The sequence below is a fragment of the Cervus elaphus genome, chromosome 25 (assembly GCF_910594005.1).
Source record: "Cervus elaphus chromosome 25, mCerEla1.1, whole genome shotgun sequence".
Lineage (NCBI taxonomy): Eukaryota > Metazoa > Chordata > Mammalia > Artiodactyla > Cervidae > Cervus > Cervus elaphus.
Window position 1 is genome coordinate 43,326,962 of NC_057839.1, and position 23,331 is coordinate 43,350,292.

The following is a 23,331-nucleotide window of genomic DNA, read 5'->3' on the forward strand; positions in this document are numbered from 1 at the left end:
CCCTTGTTGGGGAACTAAGATCCCACATGCCGAGGAGCAGCTAAACCCAAGCACCTGAATTACTGAGCCCACCTGCCTCAACTAGAGAGTCCATGTGCCACAACAAAGCATTTTGTGTGACACAACGAAGATCCCATGTAAATAAGTAAATATTTAAAAAAATTTTTGTATCTTTGCATATGTGTCTTTGGACCTGATTGTCTCTTATGAAAAGACCACTTCGTGTAACTGTTCTTACTGTAAAATCATTACATCATTCTGAGGTTTTGGTTAAGAACATGGACTCTGGAGGCAGGCTGTGGATTTTGGGTAAGATACTTTATCTCTTTGTGCCTTTCCTGTAACATAAGGCTAATTATAGCACATAGGATGTTGTGAGAACCGGGTTAACATGCTAGTATCACTCAGATACTGCTGCTTGATAACACAAAATCTTAGTCACAATAACAAGAATTTATTTCTCCAAGCATCAGGCTTGCAATTTGCCAGATGTGCCTGCTTGGGCTGATTACTTAACTTCCCCCAGCTTGAGTTTCTTTGCAAAAAAGATGGGTGTGTCACTCTGGGATTCCCAGAAGGCAGGACCCAAGACAAAGGCTTTTGTGCTACTATTTTGTTACGGAGTCCTTCTCCCAGGAATGGGGAGCATAGGACAGAGGGATTGAGGCTTAAAGTGGGATAGCCATATTTAGAATGTGTTGTTGAGCTTGCTGTAGCTTAGTATCACTGAGAAGTTGTACAAACGATCTAAAAACAATCCATTAGGGAAGAGAAAGAACATTTATCCACCAGCTTGAACTTCTAACTCCTGAGTATTTGGAGGTGACCCACGTGGACATGAGGTATGGTACCGACAAGCTGCACTGCAGGAAGCAGTTGAAGTCCATGCCTAACAGCAGCAGGACCTAATCTTCACCATTCTGGTGTGGGGTTTCGGGAAAGCATGCCTGGCACATTTCCAGCAGTCAATAAATAAATGGTCCTGGTTATTAGGAATATATATTTTGGTCCCCAAATAGAATTTATTCCTCTCTTCCTTCCTTCCTTCCTTTGTTTTTTCTTTCCTTTCTTTCCTCCCTTTTTAATTGTATAGAGACAAGGTGATTTTGAAGTCTACTTTGTAGAAAATAAGGAAAAAAATGCTAGGAAAACTTAAAAAAAAAGAGCAATCAAGTTATGTAAAGTCTGAGTAATTTCAAAAGTATGATACTGTTGCATGAATAGACAATGAGCATATATTTTTGTGGACAAAATACATGTAGCTATCCACTGTATTTATTATAGTATTGTTTGCAATAGCAAAGGACTGGAAACAGCCTAAATGTCCATCAATAGGGGTGTGACAAAAAAAATTATGGTATGTTTATACAATAGAATATGAAGCAACTGAAAGAAATCACAAACAAGCTCTTAAGTACTGATATATTTGTGTGTATATGCCCAAGAGTTTTAGTACCTGTGTGTGTGTAAGTTGCTCAGTTGTTTCCGACTCTTTGAGATCCCATAGTCTGTAGTTCACCAGGCTCCTCTGTCCATGGAATTCTTCAGTAAGAATATTGGAGTGGGCTGCCATTCCCTTCTCCAGGGGATCTTCCCGACCAAGGAATCAAACCTGGATCTCCTGCGCTGCAGGCAGATTCTTTACCATCTGAGCCACCAGGGAAGCTCTTAGTACCTATACTGCATAACAAATGATTCCAAACTTAGTAGCTGAAAACAACAAATATTTATTATTTCACTGTTTTTGAAGCCATTCAGGAATGGCTTAGCCTGGTGGTAGAGGTTCAGAATCATTAATGAGGTTGTAGTTAACACATTGGTCTTCCCGGATGGCTCAGCGGTGAAGAATCTGCCTGTAATGCAGGAGCTACAGGAGACTTGGGTAAGAAAGATACCCTGGAGAAGGGAATGGCAACCCACTCCAGTATTCTTGTCTGGAGAATCCCGTGGACAGAGGAGCCTGGCAGGCTATAGGCCATAGTGTCACAAAGAGTCAGACACTACTGAAGGGATTTAGCACACATTCAGGGGATTCACTTCCAAGATGACTCACTCACATGGCTGTTCCTTCGCAACTAGGCCTCTTCGTAAGGCTGCTTGCATGTCTCCCTCAGATCTCAGAGAGAAGAAAGGAGAACAAGGGAGAAGCTGCAAACACTATTGTCCTAATCTAAGAAGTCATGCATAGTCCTGCCTGCCACATTCAATTCCTTTGAAGAGAGTCACTAAGTCTGGCCCACACTCAAGGGGAGGGGAATTAGGTTTCCCCTAATCTGCTAAGGTATTTGAAAATCACTAAGGGAAGAGAGGAACAACTGGGTGAACAGGGTCAGGGCTAGAAGGACGATTTTCACTGTACCTATCTTTATACTCTTTAAACTGTGTATTTGACTATATTTCTTTTAAAAAGCAACATTTTAAACTATTTGCGAAAGAACTGGGAGGGGGAGAAAAAGAGGGGGAAAAAAAGAGTTGAACAGGATGCCAGTGAAAGAAATTAGTTGAAGTGAAATCGACCTTTGCCCAAAAAGATAGGAAATAGGAAGGGAACGTTGTGCTCATCCTGCCCTCTTCTCCCCACCCTAGATTTAGCTTCCCACTTTCCGCGGCAGTGGGTGGTGGTGGTGGTGAAGGCCAGCATGAGTTCTGGATAATGGGTTTGTGGAAGGAAAAGAACTCTGTAGCCAAAATGTTCCATGCTACGGTTTTACCGTAGGCGAATATCTCTTATTACAGTTTCAGTCCAGTTACATTCCTCCTACCTAAATCATTCTGAAGCCACAGCCTGTGGTCACTCCTGACTTTAAATAATATCGGATGGCATACAATACCATTTCTGGATAATGTTTTATGTGTTAAGTTCCACTCTTCTGGCCTTCCAACGTCCTCCCCTCAGATTTGACATCTATGCTTTAACAGAACGTGCACAGTCAAGCACGCCAAGAGGATTTAACCTAGTAATTAAATTGAAAGATTTAATGTGTACAAAGACGTGGCGTGAAACCCAACAGGTTTATTGTCTCTATAAAAAGCTCGTTAAGGTCGACTGTACTGACCTGTGCAGTGCTAACTGTACTCACTGCGCCCGGGTTGGCAGGAGGGACAAAGTTTTAGAAACCAAACTATTCAATCTGTTCTATCCTCTCTCTTCATACCGTAATACACCTGGAAAAACTAAAAGTCCGCTTTCAGGGTATTTAAACGCAGTTGCTCCTTCTGAAGGGTCTGGGAGTGTGGGCAGAGAGGGCGTTCTCTCCACGCCCCATCGGCGGTGAGCAAAGTCCTTCCAGTGTCTCACCGGGACACCGGACTCCAAGCCCGGCCCCCGCAGCCCGGGCCGAGGCCTACTCCGAGGACAGTGGTGTCGGGGGTGCTGTGGGCGCAGCTCCAGACGGATCAGGGTTCGCCTTCGCGAGGCCAAGGCTGCCCCGATTCGTTGAGGCCTTTCCAATGTCTACTCTCAGCCCTGGCTCCTTAGGGGACACAGGGAAGGCGGGTGGAGGAAGGACACGTCACGGGAGGCGGGTGCGGGCGATGAAGGGACTCCAAGGAAACGGCAAGGGCCGGGGGAGTCCCAGGGGACCGGGAGGGGGGGGTCCTTGACCGCAGGCCCTGGCCCCCGCCCACTCCTCGGCCCCCGGGTCCCTGCCCGCCGCTTCCGGCGCCCTCCGGGCCCGCCCCGCGCAGTCCGTGCCACATCCTCCAGTGACGTCAGCCGGCGCCGCCATATTGGAAAGGCGCCGCCGCCGCCGCTTCTTCCTCAGCCGCTTCCTCCTCTACCGCCCCCGTCTAGCTCCTGCTGCCTCACGTCCGAGGCCACAAAAAAGATAGAGCCCCTCGTCCGCCCCACCGACGCCGGGTCCACCCGCTCCCCCTCGGCCCGTCTCCTCATGACTGCACCCGGCCCTGCTGCCGACGGACCTCTCCCCAGTGCCCGATCTTAACACGGAAGCGCGGGTCGGGGGCCGCGGAGGGAGGAAGAGGGAGACCCGGCAGGTCCTGCGTCCCTCTTGGCCCGGCGCGGCGGAGCCATGACTTCGCTGACCCAGCGCAGCTCCGGGCTGGTGCAGCGGCGTACCGAGGCCTCCCGCAACGCCGCCGACAAGGAGCGGGCGGCGGGCGGCGGCGGCGGCAACGATGAGGACGACGCGCAGAGCCGTCGCGACGAGCAGGACGACGACGACAAGGGCGACTCCAAGGAAACGCGGCTGACCCTGATGGAGGAAGTGCTCCTGCTGGGCCTCAAGGACCGCGAGGTGCGGGCGCGGCGGGCAGGGCGGGGGCGGCCGGTGCAGGGCCCGGGCGCCAAGCGGGAGCCCGGCTACTGGCTCCGCGCGTCTGCTCTCCGAGCTCCCGAGCTCCGCGCGCGGGAGCGCCCTGCTCACCCTCCCGCACTGAGTGCTTGGATTTCCCTTTCTGGTTTCTCAATCACTCCTTTCATTTTGACTCCGCGGCGGTCTGTTGCGTCCTCACCTTTTTTTTTTCCGTGTGTTTAACCCGGGTAAACCTCAGGGTACAATTCCCATGGAGTGCAGGTTAGCGTGAAACACCTGGAACCACCAGCGCCCTGAACCCATAGGTTCTGCAGGTTTTAGGACCTAGGAGGGGTCCACTGATCTGCTGTCTGGGGACTAACAAAAAAGAACAACTTAAGGTGTATTTGGAAATTTTGAAAAATTTCCGTGAAATGGTAATAGAAGCAAAAGTTCTATTTTTCCTGTTAAAGTCCAACAAAATTCTCATGAAATCTGCAGATTGACTTTCTAAGTAAACATGCTTTGGGTGAGAGATTATTTTTATAATTTTATCATTTCTTCAGTTTTACTGTTCTCACAAAAAGTCTTGCAGTCTCAATGAAGGGGAGGGACTTTTTCTTGGGGGTGCTTGAAATGGTAGGTTTGTGACTTGTGAAAGGCCTCAGCGTTTCGATAGATACGTGTGTTCTCACTTTGAAACAATTATTTTCACGCTTATACCTTGTGAAAATATTCACACATAGAGGAGTTGGGAAAAATGCTACGGTGGACACCTGTATACTCACCTAGGTTCTATAATTAACATTTTGCTGTATTTGCTTTATCATGTGTCTATCTGCAAAGTTGATTATTTTTAGAGACCTGCGGAGGGTCAGACAGATGAATGGATATTGTATAAATCATGTATGGTGAGGGGTCCCAGAAGCTTGTTATATCTCTCTGTGGAAACTACAGACAGCACATTTTGAGAGTCAGATACAAAAATATCTAAGTTTTTTTGTTTTTCAATAGTTTTCCCAATTCACAGAGATGGGCAAAAAAACTCCATGTTAAGACAACTTCGTCATCTTTCTCCAAAAGTTATCAGATATAGGTGAGTTTTATATGGATTGTTTGTGGATTCCCGATATTTAGTAATCTAATGAGTTAAAGTTTACCTTGATGGAAATGTCTGGAGTATTTGTGTTATCTAGGTTTCCAGTTTGCTCAGGTCTTTCTTTTCTTTTTTTTTTTTTTTGCTCAGGTCTTTCTGATGATCACTTGATGTTCCTTTGGCCACGAAAGGGACCCAATATCTTTCTTAGTTCCTGAGTTACGCAACCAGGCTGTATATGAAATTTCTTTTTTCTCTTTGGAAAAACAAACTAGAGGTATAATGTCCTAGACATGTGATTTTGGAAAGTATTTATAAAAGATTCTTTCAGCTTCAAAGTTTAGAATCTTGGTAATAAACGTTTTTATCTTTTTCCTCTGGGACAAAAGTAACATTGTAAAAAATACAAAAAAAAAAAAAAGCGCGAAATGAAGAAAACAAGTCTCATCCGTATTCCTCAATGAATATCTGGTTTATAAGTTTTGAGACTTTTCTATGTGGATATATTCTTTGTGTAAAACTAAAACTTAAAAGCTAAACCAAAACTAGCTTTTGGACTTCTGAGTCACTGTAAATGAGAAACTAAGAGTGAGAAAGTACCTTTTTGTTTTTTTAAGTTGTTACTCTGAATGTGGCAGCCCACTCCAGTATTCTTGCCTGGGGAATTCCATGGATAGAGAAGCCTGGCAGGTTACAGTCCATGAGGTCCTAGGAGTCCGAAACTACTGAGCGATGTTTAAGCCGAAGCATATTAACATGCTGTTTTCCCTTGATTGGTTTTCATGAAGGTAATCTAAAGAATTTATTTGTTGCAACTTAATAGTGCTTACAAAATCTAGAAAATTTGAAGTTCTTTGGTGGCAGGTAATTGAGGCCATCTGTTGTGTTTGTGTCAGGAGTCACTATACTCTGCCATGTCATGGCCAAGGTCCAGACACTAATTCTGATCATTTCAGCAACCACAGAGGGAAGGAAACTTTTTTCCCTTTAGCAGGCAAGTTCATGGAATTGTGGTGGTGGGTGGGGTTGGGACTTTGCATTGCTTTATAAAGAGTTAGGTTTTAGGGATTAATCTGTGTTTCCCCTGGTCCTCACATCTTTACATATAACTAGTCCTGGCAACTCATGCATTTGTATCTTTGTCCTTAGGAGATCCCACCCTCCCTCCCACTCCCCCCTTCCTCCCCCTCCTGTCTTCTACTTGTATCATTTTTTTTAGGGGACAGTAATTACTCTCATGTAGGTTCTAGGCATTTATGCTTATTAATACTAGGTTTTAACTTATTAAATTTAATAATAACAAATTCTAAATTTTAGCTGTAATATAGAGCTCACTTCTTTAACCTTTTATTATTATTTTTTTAACTTTTTATTATTTTAACTTAATATCCATCTTTGTCATAGCTGGGTACTTTTAAGATACTCAAAAGCTAAATTCAGAGGTTATGTTTGTCATTAATAATGGATACACTTTATATATTTGTGAGCTAACCTTAGATAGATAATAGTTGCTGAGTCCTTTCTGACTCTTTGTGACCCCATGGACTGTAACCTCTGTCCAGGGATTCTCCTGGCAAAAATACTGGAGTGAGTAGCCATTCTCTTCTCTAGGGGATCTTCCCAACCCAGTAATCAAACCTGGGTCTTCCGCATTGCAGGCAGATTCTTTACCATCTGAGGTACCAGGAAAGCCCTAGAGCTAACCTTACTTGAAATCAAAACAAGGAAAATTTTAAATAAATTGTGAGAGGTGAAATTAGTTCGATTTTAATTTTTTTTAATAATGCTGAGACTAACGGCTTGTGAAAAATACTTTTTGTTGAATAATAAACCTACAGAAAAGTGCACATGAATGTGAAGAATTTTCGCAAACTGAACACACCTGTTGAACCAACACCTACATCAAGAAACAGAACCTGAGCAGCTCTCCAGAAGCCCCACTTGATTTCCTTTCCAGTCACTGCCTGGTCCTCAAGAGCCACCACTTGTTTGACTTGAGAATTCAGCATAGAGTTTCTCCCTTTTTTTTTATATCTTTTGTAAAGCAAGTTTGTAACTTGCTTCTTGGAGGTTGTCATTTGTTCATTCTCATTTTATTATCAGCTTAAGTTTTAGCACATTTACAGTCTATAATATTTTAAAAAATTGTTTAACTCATATCCTGAATCTAGTATTCTCCTCCTCGCCTGTTTACTGAACAGAAGGCTCAGCTTGCCTGCCAGTGAGCAGATGGTCTGGCTTCAGATTACCTATTAGGGATAACTATAAAGTTATCGTGAATTTAATTTCAGATTTTTTTTTACCAATGATTTTCCTTTCTGTCTTATTAAAACACAGATGCCTTGGCCCCTCCAGGGGTTTGATGCTCGATATAGGCAGAGGACATAGGTATTGAAGTAAATAAAGAGAAGCCCACAACAAGATGGCAGATAGGTTTATTTTTTATTTTTTTTTGGCAGATAGGTTTAAACTTGAATTCAACTTCCAAATAATTAGCAAAGATTTCTGCAATCTCTCCTGTGTTTAAGAGGAAGAGACAGCAAACAAGCTAGGTGTGTCCCCCCTCCCAACTATTTGATTTTTCCGTAGAGGCCTCCTATAGTCATTGTTTTCTGAATGCCTCTTTGAGAATTAAGTGAAATAACTGGTGTCATATACTTTTAAATATCTTCATTCATGGAACATCTTAGTGCTTTAAAGTTGGATTTGTTTATATTAAATGACCAGGTATAATTTAGAGTGGAATGTGGAATAGCAGAGTGGAAGGATGTGGTGTAGTCTTTTTTTTTTTTTTGTCGTGTAGTCTTGGTCTGAGGTATATCCTTTGCTTTCCATGTTATTCAAATGCTCTGAGCCTCAGAGCGCTCTAAAATGGAGACATAGACCTCTCCTGTAATTTTGATGACTGTTGTGGACATTTCTTGTTTTACCCTTCACTTTGTCTCTTAAGGTTTTATTTTGTCTGTAGGGTGTTCCCCATTGTATACATCCCTGGGATGCCCTATTGAAGCATTCACCCCTTCCCTTTTGTAGTGTAGTCAGACCTAGACTTGTCCAACCAGTTGTTTTCTCCTTGGACTTTGGCTCTTGAGAGCAGAACAAGAGGCTGTGGGGATTTTGGGGGACCTGTCAGTGGAGCGTCAGTGTGTGGGTAAGATTGTTCTCTGACTTGGTTGTTTTAGATTCCTTCTCCCTAGCCCTGTGGTGCTTGTCTTTTCCATCCTGATTTCCTAGGCATCTTTCAATTTTTTAAGCTTTAAGAACCTTTTTAAGTCCCTTTTTTTTTTTAAAGTCCCTTTTTAAGAACCTTTTTAAGTCCCTTTTTAGAGATTGCCAGAGTCAGTTTTTGATGTTTTGAATGCTTGCAGGTAAGAACCTTAATGTGCTAATTTAACGCTATATCTTGAAAAATAAGTAGATGCTTGAGCTGGATAATACACACTTAGGATAAAATAGTTAAGTTTAACTAAAATGATAGAACTGACTTTTGTGTGACTTTTAAATTAGCTCTAAAGAGTGATCCAAAAGTGTTCCATTTTTGTAGTTTCCCAAGGTTTCTACCTTGAAGTACAGTACTTATTAAGATGGATAACTTTTAAAAAATAATTCTCCTTCTGGTACATGCAGTAATACATATATCTGTATATCAAATCTGTTAGTGAGAAATTCATTCAATACTCAGTATTTAAAGATGTGTTAAGATTTTAGTAATTTAAAGCATAATAAAGACTTCTAGGTTTTAGAATTTTGTTATTCCTTTAATAAAAATAATGTGCTGTTCATATTTTTGAATGATTTGAGTGATCATTTATTTTTTCAGGTGCATTTAAGAGTACACACGTATGAAATATTAGTTATAAAATTAGTTTTTGGAGTTCATTGAATCACTTGATTGTATCTTTTACATAAGATTTTATATTAGTGAAGTTACTTTTCTTCAGGGTTCTCACAGTTTGGCCAAAATATTCACTGATTCATTTTATATGTCATACTGACATTTGATATTTATTCATTTTAAACCATCTGAGCATTCCTGTATGGATCATTTGTGAATATCTTTTAGAATTACACTTTGAAGTTATTTTGATCAAATATTTAGGCATACTTTTTGACATTTAAAGAGATAACCTATTGCAGTCATTGTCCGCTCTTATGTAAATCTCAAAAGATTTACAAATACAAAAGATTTACAATTCCAAAAATGCATTATGCTTGTCCAATTATGTTGTATTAAACTTGACCCAACACTGCTTTATGTCCAAGCAAACTTTCAGCTTTGTATCCGCATAATTTTTCTATTAATCAGAGTAAATTGTGTCACTCAGAGTTGCTGTAATCTTTGTTGAGGGGATTTTATTTTCATGGGAGTGTCCTTTTGAAGCCGCTCAAAGAGATGGCTTGTCTTCCCCTTGTTTCTTCCATTTAAGAGTGACAACAAAGGAGAGAACCCGACTTCATTTTGAAATTGATGCCAGTGGCTTTAGGTTTCTCTGCTCAAAGCTTGAAAGACTGCAACCTGTTTCAATAGTATTGTACAGTATTATAATCTAGTGAATCTTGAGGTTTTAAATTAGGTATTAAAGAGATATGTATATGTAGGAGGGTGTTATTTTATTCATATTATCTTGTCTTACTAGTTGTTTGGTAAATCTGTGATCTGCAAGAATACTATTAATATTAAAGTACATTATTGCCAGAAAGAATGCTTCTGGTAAATATATTTTAAGCTGAAAAAGTTAAATTTTAAATGGAAAAAAAAACCACCTTTATTTTTAAACAATAAATTGTATATGATTTACATAATTTTTTAATAGAGAAATTCTTAAATTGGAGTCAAAGGATGGAATTTAGAAATTCTGTGAACATTCTGTAGTTAGTTGTATGTATTGTATGTGTATATTTTTCTAGAGAAAGGGAACATAGCTTTTGTGAGGTACTCAAAGCATTTAGTGAACCAGAAGCTTAAAAATGATCTAGTAGAGAAACTGTTTCTTTGTTTTAGTTTATTGTTTTGGCTGTGTTTTGTCTTTTTTTCCTCTTGAAAATTGACTACAGAAGGTTTCAGGTTTCAGGGTTGTGGTGAGTTGGATTTTAAGTTTGAAATAGGAAGCCAGCATTTCTGTACCTTGGTTATCTTGCTAGATGACATTTGCAAATTGTGTAACTACCACATACAGAGTTCTAATAACTTCCGTGTGTTCATCATATGTTTATTGAGCTAAGCCTTTGATGAGGTGCAAATATTAGGAAGAACGTCTCTGTCTTCAAGCCCTTTTCATTTCAGTTCTCTGGGTCAAAACTCTTAACAGTAAACTAAAAAACTAAATTGTGTTGCTGTCATTAAATTTTTCCATGGTGAATATCTCAGCCTGGCATATAGCTTCCACACAATAAATATTTACTATACTTAGTAAAGCATGTATTTTCATTGAGGGTCATATCATCCCTAAGGGAGAGAAAATTGGTTCTGGGGATGGTGATGAAAAATTCTTACTCCTTTTATGTATAAAGCGTAGATATACATACAGTATATAAACAGATCAGGTGGTGCTAGTGGTAAAGAATCCGCTTGCCAGTGTAGGAGACTAAAGAGATGTGGATTTGATCCCTGGAGAAGGAAATGGCAACCTACTCTAGTAATCTTGCCTGGAAAATTCCATGGACAGAGCAGCCTGTCTACAGTCTATGGGGCCTGAAAGAGTTGGACTCTACTGAGTGATTGAGTACATACAGTGTACCATCTTACCAAATTTTATGGGCGAGGATGTGGTTAGAGAAAAAACTCTTTGAGAAAGCTCCTTTAGGGAGCAGAAATGGGAAAAAGAAGTTGAGAAATACTGAAATAAATTAATATTGAAAATACTGAGTTTGTGCTTAGCTGAGGTTTAGATCTTTTTCTCTGATATGAATTTTTATTGTAATAGAATTGGACTAGTAGTTTGGTAGTAGGAGGAATAATTTTAGTATATTGAACTGTAGGGAGCCATAAGTTAAATTTTAAGACAAAATTATCCTTGTTGGTTGATAATTTGTAGGTAAAGTCTTTGTTCCCCACTCTCAACCCTCTGCCCTTTGGAGAAACTGGAATTAAAGGAGTGCATTTAAATTGCCAATGGTTATTATTATTTTTTTTCATTTATTTTTATTAGTTGGAGGCTAATTACTTTACAATATTGTAGTGGTTTTTGCCATACATTGACATGAATCAGCCATGGATTTACATGTGTTCCCCATCCCGATCCACCCTCCCGCCTCCCTTCCCACCCCATCCCCAATGGTTATTTTTACTCTGGTTTCATTTTCTAGTTCCAGTTTCTTAAATGCAACTGTTAAACAGTTTTATACCATGTTAACAAAATAAGCTCAGAAATAGCATTTTAAGAATTTAGCTTAAATTTCAGTTCAGTCACTGAATTGAGCTGCTCATTTAATTTTTTTGTCTGTACACTGTTACAGTGGAAACAGATTTAGTTCAGTCCAGCTATTGAACATCTATGTGCCAGTGTCTTTGCTGGTGGTGAAGTTCCGGGGAAAATCCTCTTACCTCAAGGAGCATCTAGTCTATATAGAAGACAGATTTGCAAGTGGTTCCAATAAAATGTTATTGACTTAAATGGAAATACGTTTTAAGTGTAATAGTGGATTCCTTGGATCAGGAATCAGAAGATTGCCATATTTCTTGACTTCTGGCCCTGCTGTTGACTTGTTAGAAGGGTTAAGATAAATGCTTTGGATTCTTAGACCTCAGTTTTACCCCCTGAGCACAGTGAGTCTGCTTTTGTGGGCTGTCCCATAACTTCTGAATTGTAGGGCTCCAGTGAATTGGCATATGTGCAAGTGCTTTTGAAAACTGCAAGGTGTTGAACAAATGCAAATGGGTAATTGCCTAGCCTTGAGAAGTGAATTAAGATTTATAGTGATCCTGACAAGTATTTAATACTTACACTGTTTTTATTATTTCTTAACCTTTTTGTGCTTTGCTGGGCTTAAGTGAGCCTTTCCTTCAAGTGCAATTACTTATTGTGCTTGCTTATCTATGTGTTTGTCCTGAGCCTACAGTCTGGTTTATTTTTTGATAATCGCTGGCATGCTGTGCTGGACAATCTGGACACCTGAAGTACCATTTCTTACTTTCAGGCCGAGTCCAGAGTCTTCCTTAATTCTCATAAGAAATGGCTGACTCTTCAGAGGCATTAGAAGCCTCCAAACCTCCAAAATGATAATATGACTCTAATGACAAGTAAAGTGGCTGATTCCTTCTCTCACTCCTGCATGCCCTCTGCTGCCTTGGGGCTCTTGCTCTTTTAAGTCTTGTTTCTTTTTCCTGCATCCATCCGTGTCCTCTAGTAACAACCACAGACTGGCATCTCAAGCTTTGTCATAGTTACTTTACCCATGCCTTTGTGGGTGGTTTCTGATTATAAACTTTGTTATTAGAAACTCTGCCTTTAGTAGAATTGGTATTGGAGGCCTAGGATTGGTGGTTTGGTTTTATTTTATTTTATTTTTTATTTATTTTATTTTTTGGTTTTATTTTTAAATTTATTTTTCATTGGAGGATAATTGCTTTACAATACTGTGTTGGTTTCTGTCATACATCAGCATGAATCAGCCATAGGTATACACATGAGCTGACTCTTTGGAGAAGACCCTGATGCTGGGAAAGATTGAGCCTGGAAGGGAAAGGGGGTGACAGGATCAGAATTGAGCCTGGAAGGGAAAGGGGGTGACAGGATCAGATGGTTGGATGGCATCATTGACTCAATGGACATGAGTTTGAGCAAGCTCCAGGAGATAGTGAAGGACAGGGAAGCCTGGTGTGCTGCAAGTTCTACCTTCTACCCCATCCCACCGCTTTAGTCTGTCACAGGATTTGTGTTTTTTAATATAGTTTCTTTAACTGTTTGGTGGGGGAGTGGCTTTTCTCTTACCTCCAGATTGCTTCACTGACATTTTGGAGGATGCCTTTGCCTCCTCTGTGGAACAGTGGCAGCCTTTGTCTATTCCTCTTAGGATGGTTTCTTTAATAATCATCTTAATGGCTGGTAAGAAAGGGGCATTCTTTTGAAGAGAGGAGTTCCTCATGTTGGGCTCTTGTCTCGATTTAATGAGGAAAGGGAAAGTAGCTCTGTTATCACTGGTGGAATGGGAAGCAGTGCGCAGTGTTGTCGGGACTGGGGCAAGTGAAGAAGACCTGAATTGGGTGTGTCACCAAAGAGGAGTGTTGGAGATGAAAGGGAGCACTTTAGGAAGATAAGTTTTGAGCAGAATTTTAAATGAGATGTGGCATGTAACTTCATAGGAAACTAGCATTCTAGACAGAATGTTATGACAGGATATATATGTGAAAGGAAATAAATAGGATATTACTCAGCTATTAAAAAGAATGCATTTGAATCAGTTCTAATGAGCTGGAGCCTATTATACAGAGTGAAGTAAGTCAGAAAGAAAGGCACCAATACAGCATATTAACGCACATATATGGAATTTAGAAAGATGGTAACGATAACCTTATATGCGAGACAGCAAAAGAGACACAAATGTAAAGAACAGACTTTTGGACTCTGTGGGAGAAGGTGACGGTGGGATGATTTGAGAGAATAGAATTGAAACATGTATATTACCATATGTGAAATAGATCGCTAGTCCAGGTTCGATGCATGAGACAGGGTGCCTAGGGCTGGTGCACTGGGATGACCCTGAGGGATGGGATGGGGGGGGGAGGTGGAAGGGGGATTCTGGATGGGGAACACATGTACACCCATGGCTTATTCATGTCAATGTATGGCAAAAACCACTACAATATTACAAAGTAATTAGCCCCCAATTAAAATAAATAAATTTAAATAAATAAATGGGAAAGTTATCCTTCTAGAAATGTTATTTTACACAGCTGAAGAAGAACATCTGAGTTGTCTAATAATAAAAAATATGAGGGATATTATGTGTGGAATAGGGAAAATGAAAAAACTCAGTACCTTTAAGCCTTTAAATAGATAGTGGAGATGATAGTGGAGAGAGTTGTTGCTTGTAAAGATAGCAGTAATGATGTAAACTAGATTTTTAGAAAGACATTTAAGTGAAGAAAGAATTGGTAGATGGAAAAGTTGGAGGCAGGAAGATTTGTAATAGGCTTGAAGTTACTAGAATTTGTGAAATTTGTTGCCTGGGTCTTGGATGAAGAGGGAATGAGACAGATCAGAAAGATAATTATTAAGGAAGAATTATTTGGATTTAATCACCATTAAAGCTTAGAGAAAAGATGATTGGTTTGAGTTTAAAGAACCAACAGGTAGTATACTGTTAATTACTTTCTTTTACAAGTCTGTGCTCATTTTTGAAAAAGATTGAGAAAATCTAGATTACAAAAGAAAAAATCCATAATTCAACTTTTATTCCTTCAACAAACATTTGTGGAATGTCTACTATACAGAAGGTATTGTACTAAGGAAGATAGATACATATATAGATAGGTATATACATATGTGTGTAAATTAAACACTGTGATAGTTACTGTGAAAGAAACTCAGAGGATGCTGTATGGGAATGGATGTTGAGGGGAGAGCATAGGGAAGAACTTTCTAAGGACATGACGTGAGACTCAAAGAATGAATAGCTGCCAAATCCAGTGAAGACATACTAGTATGTTTCAAGGTCATGAGGTATTAAAGAGCTTCGTTTGGTTTGAGGAACTGAAAGGTGGTTGAAGGCAGGAGTGAAGTGATGGGGAGAAAGACCTGAGATGATGATAGAGTGCTGCAACATAGAGGCCTTAGAAATCAGGTTAAGGACTTTGTGTGTTAAACTGTGTGCAGTTGGGAAGCCACTGAAGGTATTGGGGAGTGGTATACCCACTATTTGTGTTATCAATAAAAAAAATTCTGTGTGGGGAAAGGACAGACACAGAACTTTTGGGGCTTCCCTGGTGGTTCAGACAGTAAAGAGTCTGCCTGCAGTGTGGGGGGCTCAGGTTTGATCCCTGGGTTCGGGAAGATTCCCTGGGGAAGGAAATGGCAACCCACTCCAGTATTCTTGCCTGGGAAATCGCATGGACAGAGGAGCCTGGCAGGTTACAGTCCATGGGGTCACAAAGAGTCAGAGATGACTGAGCAACTAATACTTTCATACCCACTCTTTATATTATCAATAAAAAAAAAGTTCTGTGTGGAGAAAGGATTGCACAGAGGCAAGTAATGGAAGTTGGGAGTAATATTTTGGTGTTAGATTATTTTTCCAGTCCTATTTTCAATGAGTTTGCCTATGTTTATTTAAAACTTAAAAAAAAAAACAAAACTCCTTCCAGTACTGGTTTGTAATCCCTTTCTTTGTCTTTTTTAACCCTGTTTTCTTAATAATGCCCAGTGACCACCTTCCCATGTTAGTAAATAAGGATTTTTCCAATGAGAAATAAGATGCTCTATTATTTGCTGTGACTGCATGACAATATATTATTCGATGTACCATATTTAATAGGGGTGTATTATAAATATGGTCGTGCTGTAGACCTTCATCCTTTAATTATTTTTCTCTCTAGTAGCCTGGAAATCACATTATTACTTTTTTTAGGCCTTCGTGTTTGTAGCAGATTCTTCTGTATAGGATCTCCTCCTTTTCTTTCTGGGCAGCCATTTCTTACCCATCTGTTGATGCCCAGCCAGAGCTCTTTACCTAATCTCCAGGGCACCATTCGTTGCGCTTATCCCTTTTCCCTGTCATTGTGTACACCTAGCACAGTGTCTAGAATGCTGTAGGTATATATGCATGTGTGATAGTCTGCTGGGGCTGCCATAAAAAAATACCAACAGAATTGGTTTAAACAGTAAAAATTCCTTTTCTCACCATCCTGAAGGTTGGATGCTTGCATGATTGGCTTCTGGTGAGGTTCCTCTTGCTGTGTGTGGAGACAGAGAGAGACAGCAAAATCTCTACTGTCTTCTCCTAAGAGCACTAATCTCATCACGGGGCTCCACCCCCATGACCTCTTCTCAACCTAATTATCTCCCAGAGGCTTTGTTTCCAAATACGGTCACATGAGAGTTAGGCTTTCATTTTATTCATATCAGTATTACAATATTTATCACATTGAATTATGGTGGTCTTTTTTTTCATTTTGTGCCTTGTAAATATCTTGGTCATCTCCATTACCTCTGCTTAGCAATGTCTTGGTACTCAATAGGTGCTTCTTTAATTAAATTATATTTTTCATTTTATTCATATCAGTATTACAATATTTATCACACTGAATTATGGTATTTTTTTCTTTTTCATTTTGTGCCTTGTAAGTATCTTGGTCATCTCTATTACCTCTGCTTAGCAAGGTCTTGGTACTCAGTAGGTGTTTCTTTAATTAAATTATATTTTTCTTATTTTAAAAAAATAGAATCGTGCAGAGGCCAACATCTAATAAGTAGTTTTATGGTGATTTGATAGAAAACTTAAATGCTTTTATTATTCTATATGCTTTCCAAAATGTCCTCAACTTAAAATACTGACAATGTAACATGGTGGTCAAAGAACAGTATCTAGCCAGAGCACTGTAGCTTGAGGTTTAACTGCTGATAACCAGATTATACTTCTTAATTTACCTAAACTTCAGATTTTTCCATTGTAAAATAATGCTTTATTCAGTTATTGTAAGACAGTGATAATTTGCATATATGAAAACAGCTTTGCAAAACTGTTTACTATCCAAAACCTTCATGCTTCCTAGGAAAGACTATGGAATTATGGTTAAATCTTATTAATAAGATACTGTTAAATACACTTTTAAAAACTTTGCTAGGGAATTCCCTGGCAGTCCAGTGGTTAGCAGTCCGCTCTCTCACGGCTGAGGGCCCAGGTTTAGTCTTGTCAGAGAACTAAAATTTCACAAGCTGCATGGCATGGCCAAAAAAGAAAAATACCTTTGCTAGTCAAAAGTACATGCGTTTTTCCCAGAAATCCTTTAAAAAATTCATTTTCTTGAGAGAAAGTCAGTTTCTGCTTACACTTTGTGCTCTGTGAAGTGAAATGAATGATGGCACGCACGGAAAGAAAAGTGAGTACTTCAGCATCTCCATTTTCATGGAAGCTGAAAGGAAGCACTTGTAGATCACACATTAGACAGAACTTGGAAGACAAGACAGAATGATGGAGCTAGAACAGTTTCAGTTCCAACTTTGCCACTTATTAACTGGCAGGTTCCTTAATTCTCTTGAGCCTCAGTTTCATTGTCTTATGAAAATGGAAGAATAAATCCTACATAATTTGGTTTTGTAAGGACTAGACATGGTGCACATTGGGCTTCCCTGATGGCTCAGACTGTAAAGAATCTTTATGCAATGCAGGAGACCTGGGATTTTGATCCCTGGGTTGGGAAGATCCCCTGGAGTAGGAAGTGGCAGCCCACTCCAGGATTCTTGCCTGGAGAATCCCATGGACAGAGGAGCCTGGCGGGCTACAGTCTCTAGGGTCACAGAGTTGGACACGACTGAGTGACTAAATAGCAGCAGCATGGCGCATTTCAAATGCTTAGCCCAGTTTTAAACTACAACTGTCTGCACATTGGAAGAATAAAGGATTTGGGGAGGATATGTTCCAAATGTTAGTAGAAGTTCCCCGTGAGGGTGTGGGTGATGGAGGGAAGGGAAGAGATAGGGACTTTGCCCTCATGTACTGCTGTTTGAAAATTTTTTCAAGCAAGCAATAGTGGTTGAGATGTCTCAAGATTGTGTAAGTCAGATGTGAAAAGTCCACTTACCAAGGCAGTACACTTGAGAAATAGGTAGAAGAGTAACCTTTGAAAGCCTAAACAGGAGCTGCGGAGGAAAACAGGAGAGTGGAAATCAGGGGAGGAGGAGGGAATGTCAGCAACATTAGCTTTTGTGGGCTGTTACTCAAGAGAACTGTATCCCATTACATGGGTTGGAAAGTGGTAGGGATTTTTTCTTTTTCTTTCCACTATCAAGGAGTTTGGGGTGAATGGGAAGAAGATAAGGCCATTTTGGTGCTTGACTGTCTCTTTCTCTTGATGGACAAACTTGAGGGAGTTTGAATGTCACTTAGGAAGGTGCTGCCACATAAGGGAGAGTTTTAAGCTGTTTTAGGAGGGCAGGAGTTGGGAGCAAATATACTTCTTGAGGTGGGAGAGAATGGGTAGCAGGGTTAGCCTTAGGCAGTTTTCCTGTCATAACCAGAAAAAAGGAGGAGTGTGGGCTGTGAAGTTGAGTTCGTTGATACGGTTCATTCCTGGAAGTTGAGGTTGTGCCTGTCTGATGGTATTTACTTCCTGTGGTGTTATCTGCTGAAAATGAGCTGGGTTGAGATTTGAGGGAAATGGCAACCCACTCTAGTGCTCTTGTCTGGAAAATCCCATGGATGGAGGAGCCTGGCAGGCTATAGTCCATGGGGTTGCAAAGAGTTGGAGACAACTGAGCCACTTCATTCTTTCACACTTTGAAATTTGAGGGGAATGTGGTTTTGAAGCAGCTGCTCTGTGTAAGAGCTGTGACCAGGGAAATGTAGAAGGATTCTCCAGGATGGGTTTAATTTAAATCGATATGGCAAGATTTCTTTCTTGCAGTTTGGAAGCACAGGCACAGAAAAAGAAAGTGGACAGTTGGATCAATCCATTGGAGTTTTGGTAGGTGAATGCAATGGAAGGAAAATAGTTGCAAGTGTAACTGTCAGCTTAGAAATTATCAGGAGTGTGTTTGAAGTGGTATGATACGGAGAACAGTACTTGGTACAGAATAGTGCCCAGTAAATGACTGTTGGAGTTGCTAGAGATGAGCGTGAGAATGGAGTGGACTGATGTGAAGAAGGGAGGAAGGCTCAGAATTGGGGTCTGCACAGAACGGAAGATGAGTCATACATAGATTGAATTCATTACTTAGATTGGGTTCTTTTTTTTTTTTTTAATATTTATTTATTTATTTGGCTGCACCGGGTCTTAATTGTGGCACATGGGATCTTTAGCTGTGGCATGTGGGATCTAGTTCCCTGACCAGGGATTGAACTCAGGTCCCCTGCATTAGGAACACAGAGTCTTAGCCACTGGACCACCAGGGTAGTTCGTGGATTGGGTTCTAACAGAGTGGTTCTTGGGTTGAGACTGGTATCCCCACTCCTAGGGAATAGATTGGTCTTTAGCCTGGAGGTAGTGGTAGAATTCAGGGTAAAATGCTTGGGTGGGAAAAGTAATTTATTTTTAATGACCTTTAAATGAAACTTATCTACTACAGTTATAAACATTAGGCAAGCTGAAGTAGTACTAGTGATATCTGTGAGTTTGTCATTAGTAGAAACCAGAGATATTTTCATATCTTATTACTTTTATTTAGACACATTACATTATTGTCTGCTCATCACTTTGTTGAAATTACACTTGCCACTAGGGTTTGTTGTTTGGTGTACTAATAAAGAAGCACATCATTTCAGTTCAGTCGCTCAGTCATGTCCGACTCTTTGTGACCCCTGAATCGCAGCACGCCAGGCCTCCCTGTCCATCACCAACTCCCGGAGTTCACTTAAACTCATGCCCATCGAGTCGGTGATGCCATCCAGCCATTTCATCCCCTTCGTCCCTTTCTCCTCCTGCCCCCAATCCCTCCCAACATCAATATATTAGCACAGATTTGTTTATTTTTAACACTTTGAATTTTATCTCCTTTGTAATCCTATGCATTTTATTTTATGCACTTAAAAGGCAGGATAGGGACTTCCCTGGTGGTCCAGTAGTTAAGAATCTGCTGGCCTATGTAGAGGACACAGGTTCAGTTTCTGGATTGGGACTCTGGGAAGATCCCTCATGCACAGGGCAACCAAGCCTCTGCGCCTCAGAGCCTGTGCCCCACAAAAGAAAATCCACCACAGGGAAAACCCGGTGCATTACAGTGAAGAGTAGCCCCATTCGCCCCAACTAGAAAAAGGCTGTGCACAGCAGCGAAGACCCAGCACAGCCCAAAATAATAAGTAAAATACATAGTTTTTTTCTTTTTTTTAATGCCAGGATAAATACAGTAGTCTCTCAGTGTCCAAGGGGCATTGGTTCCAGGACCCTACATTGCAGGGGTTACCAGAATCCTCGGATGGTCTAGTCCCTTATTTAAAATGCTATAGTTTTTGCATATAACCTACACACATCCTCCTGTATCATCTAAGTCATCTCTGTTACTTATAATACTTGGTGCAATGTAAATGCTATATAAATAGTTGTAAATACAGTGTAAATAGGGTCAAATTCAAGTTTTGCTTTATTTTCTATCTGTGGTGTGTTGGATCCTTGGACACAGAGGGCTGACTAAATTTTCTCTTTTAATAAAGTGCTAAGTTTTAGAATAAGGAGTTAGTATTTTAGTGACTTTGTGTGAGGTGTGGGCTTTCTGTGTTTTTAAACTGTGACTTGTAGGTTTTTTTTTTTTTTTTTAATATATTCATTGTGTTTCAGTCACTTGTATTTTTTTTTTTTTTTTTCAGTCACTTGTATTTTTTTTAAAGGGAGCATTTAGAAATTTGTTCTCTGCACTGAATCTGTTAGCTGCGGCACAGGGATCTTTTAGTCTGCAAGCTTTTGGTTGAGTCATGTGGGATGTAGTTCCCTGACCAGGGGTCAAATCTCTACCCCTGCGTTGGGAGTGTGGAGTTCTAGCCATTGGACTTATAAGGAAATCCCAGTCACTTGTATAAATTGTCCTGAATATTCATTAGAAGGACTGGTGTTGAAGCTGAAAGTCCAATGCTTTGGCTACCTGATGCGAAGAACTGACTCATTGGAAAAGACCCTGATGCTGGGAAAGAGTGAAGGCGGGAGAAGGGGCAGACAGAGGATGAGATGGCTGGATGGCATCACCGACTCAATGGACGTGAGTTTGAGTAAACTCTGGGAGTTGGTGATGGACAGGGAGGCCTGGCGTGCTGCAGTCCATGGGGTCGCAAAGAGTCGGAGACGACTGAGCAACTGAATTGAACTGCATAAATTACTCTTTTTTTATGTTAGTTTTATGTTTATGTTTAAAGTTGTCCCACCTTTGGCTAACAGGAATTCATTTCCTTTGGCTGCAGTGTTCTTTTGATATCACTTATTAACCTTTGATAACTTCTTGCGTTCTGGTCAACATCAAAATGCTTGAGACTCGTCTTCCAAATACATACCCTGTTTCAGACTTGAGATCAATCTTCACTTTTTTTAAGTGGGTAATGAACCACAGTCTGGGTACTAGGTGTCCTCAGTATTATTGGGATGTCTTTGCCTCTAGGACTTTTCAGTACACAGACATAGAATATATTTTCTTTAGGGGATAGAACTAGCATTTGGGGGGAGGGAAGAATCAGTTCACATAGTTTTTGATTCAAACTTAACATGGATTTTTATTTCACTTATTGAATTTTATACCTGTATCTTTTTTCTCTTAATTTAAATTCTTGGTTCCCCAAAATATTATTTTTATTGGATTAGTTACTACATGTATTTAGTTTTAAAATAATAATAATGTCGGTATTACTACAAATTGTTTAATTCAGCCCCAGATTTCTTTGCAATACTTTACTAGGATGTACAGTTAAAATACTGTATTCTAAAGGCAGTTGAAATAGTTAATATTTCTTTGTGGCTGTATCACTAATTTTTGTGCAGTTAGATTAGTTCGTTTTCCTTCTTTAAAAATGTTTTTTCTGTTTTGAATATGTATAACTATTACAAGTTAGGAGTCTTTACTTCCGTCATCCTTTCTACTTCATTCCTTCTTCCTCCTGTTGGTCATTTTGGTTTTTTTTTTTTTTTTTTTCCCTGTTGGTCATTTTGAAAACTTAGTTTGGAGTTTGTTTTTCCAGTGTTTTTGTAGCAAAATTAAACATACTTGTTCTTGCCCCTCTCCCCCAAATATAAAGATCTTTTGTGGCTCCATAGTGTTCCATTATATTTATCTTCATATATTCGTTGTTTTTATTGATGGATTTATGGACTGTTACCAAGTTTTACTTCAGATAATGTCGTAGTTAATAATCATATGCATTTATTGTTTCATATTTATGGGGATGTAGATTTTTCAGAGGAGATTTCTAGAAGTAGGCTTGTCAAGCTAAGGACACATACTCTTTCATGATTTCTGTCAGGGGTGATAGCTTTTTTGCATTCCTAGCACAGTGTATTGGCCTTATCTTTGCCAATGGTGTCAGATATTTTTCGATTTTTGCCAGTCTTATCAGATAAGCATTGTCTCATGTAGTTTTAAAAATTGTACTAAAATGTCCATAACAGAATTCACTGTTTTAGCCATTTTAAAGTCTATAGTTCAGTAACATTAAGGACATTCTCTTTGTTGTGCACCCGTCGCTACTGTTCATCTCCAGAACCTATCATCCCACACTGGAACTCCTTACCCAGTAAGTGACAGCTCCTGATTCCTCCTCCCACCTGCCCGGGGCAGCCACCACTCTGCTTTCTTCAGGGCTTTTGACTCCTCTAGGATTCCCTTGTGGCTCAGACGGTAAAGCGTCTGCCTACAACGCAGGAGACACGGGTTCCATCCCTGGGTCGGGAAGATCCTCTGGAGAAGGAAATGGCAACCCACTCCAGTACTCTTGCCTGGAAAATCCCATGGACGGAGAAGCATGGTAGGCTACAGTCCATGGCGTCACAGAGTCGGGCACGACTGAGCCACTTCACTTCACTTCAGGCACCTCATAAAAATGAAATCATACAGCCTTTGCCTTTTTGTAACTGGCTTATGTCACTTAGCAGACCGGGTTCATCATGTTGTAGCATGTGTCAGAATTTAGTTTCTTTTTAAAGCTGAATAGTACTCTATTGTATGTACATACCACATTTTGTTTTTCCATTCATCTTTTTTTTCTTCCCATTCATCTTTTATAGATACTTGTTTTGCTTATTTTTGGATTGGTTTTGTTTTTCTTCTGTTATTTAAATATGTATTGTTAATGATAGGAAGCATCTTTTCATATGTTTAGGTCATTTTCATTTATCTTGTGAATTTACTGTTTGTA

At 40.1% G+C, this 23,331-nt stretch overlaps 1 protein-coding gene across 1 annotated transcript in view; it reads left to right on the forward strand.

The window, feature by feature from the left end:
- Positions 1–3,343: 3,343 nt before the first annotated feature.
- Positions 3,344–23,331, forward strand: part of GOLPH3 (golgi phosphoprotein 3) — a 48,104-nt gene continuing 28,116 nt past the window's right edge. The window contains exon 1 of the mRNA XM_043887479.1: positions 3,344–4,256. Within this exon, the coding sequence (XP_043743414.1) occupies positions 4,032–4,256 (225 nt within the window). The 5' untranslated portion in view covers positions 3,344–4,031. The remainder of the gene's footprint in view (positions 4,257–23,331) is intronic.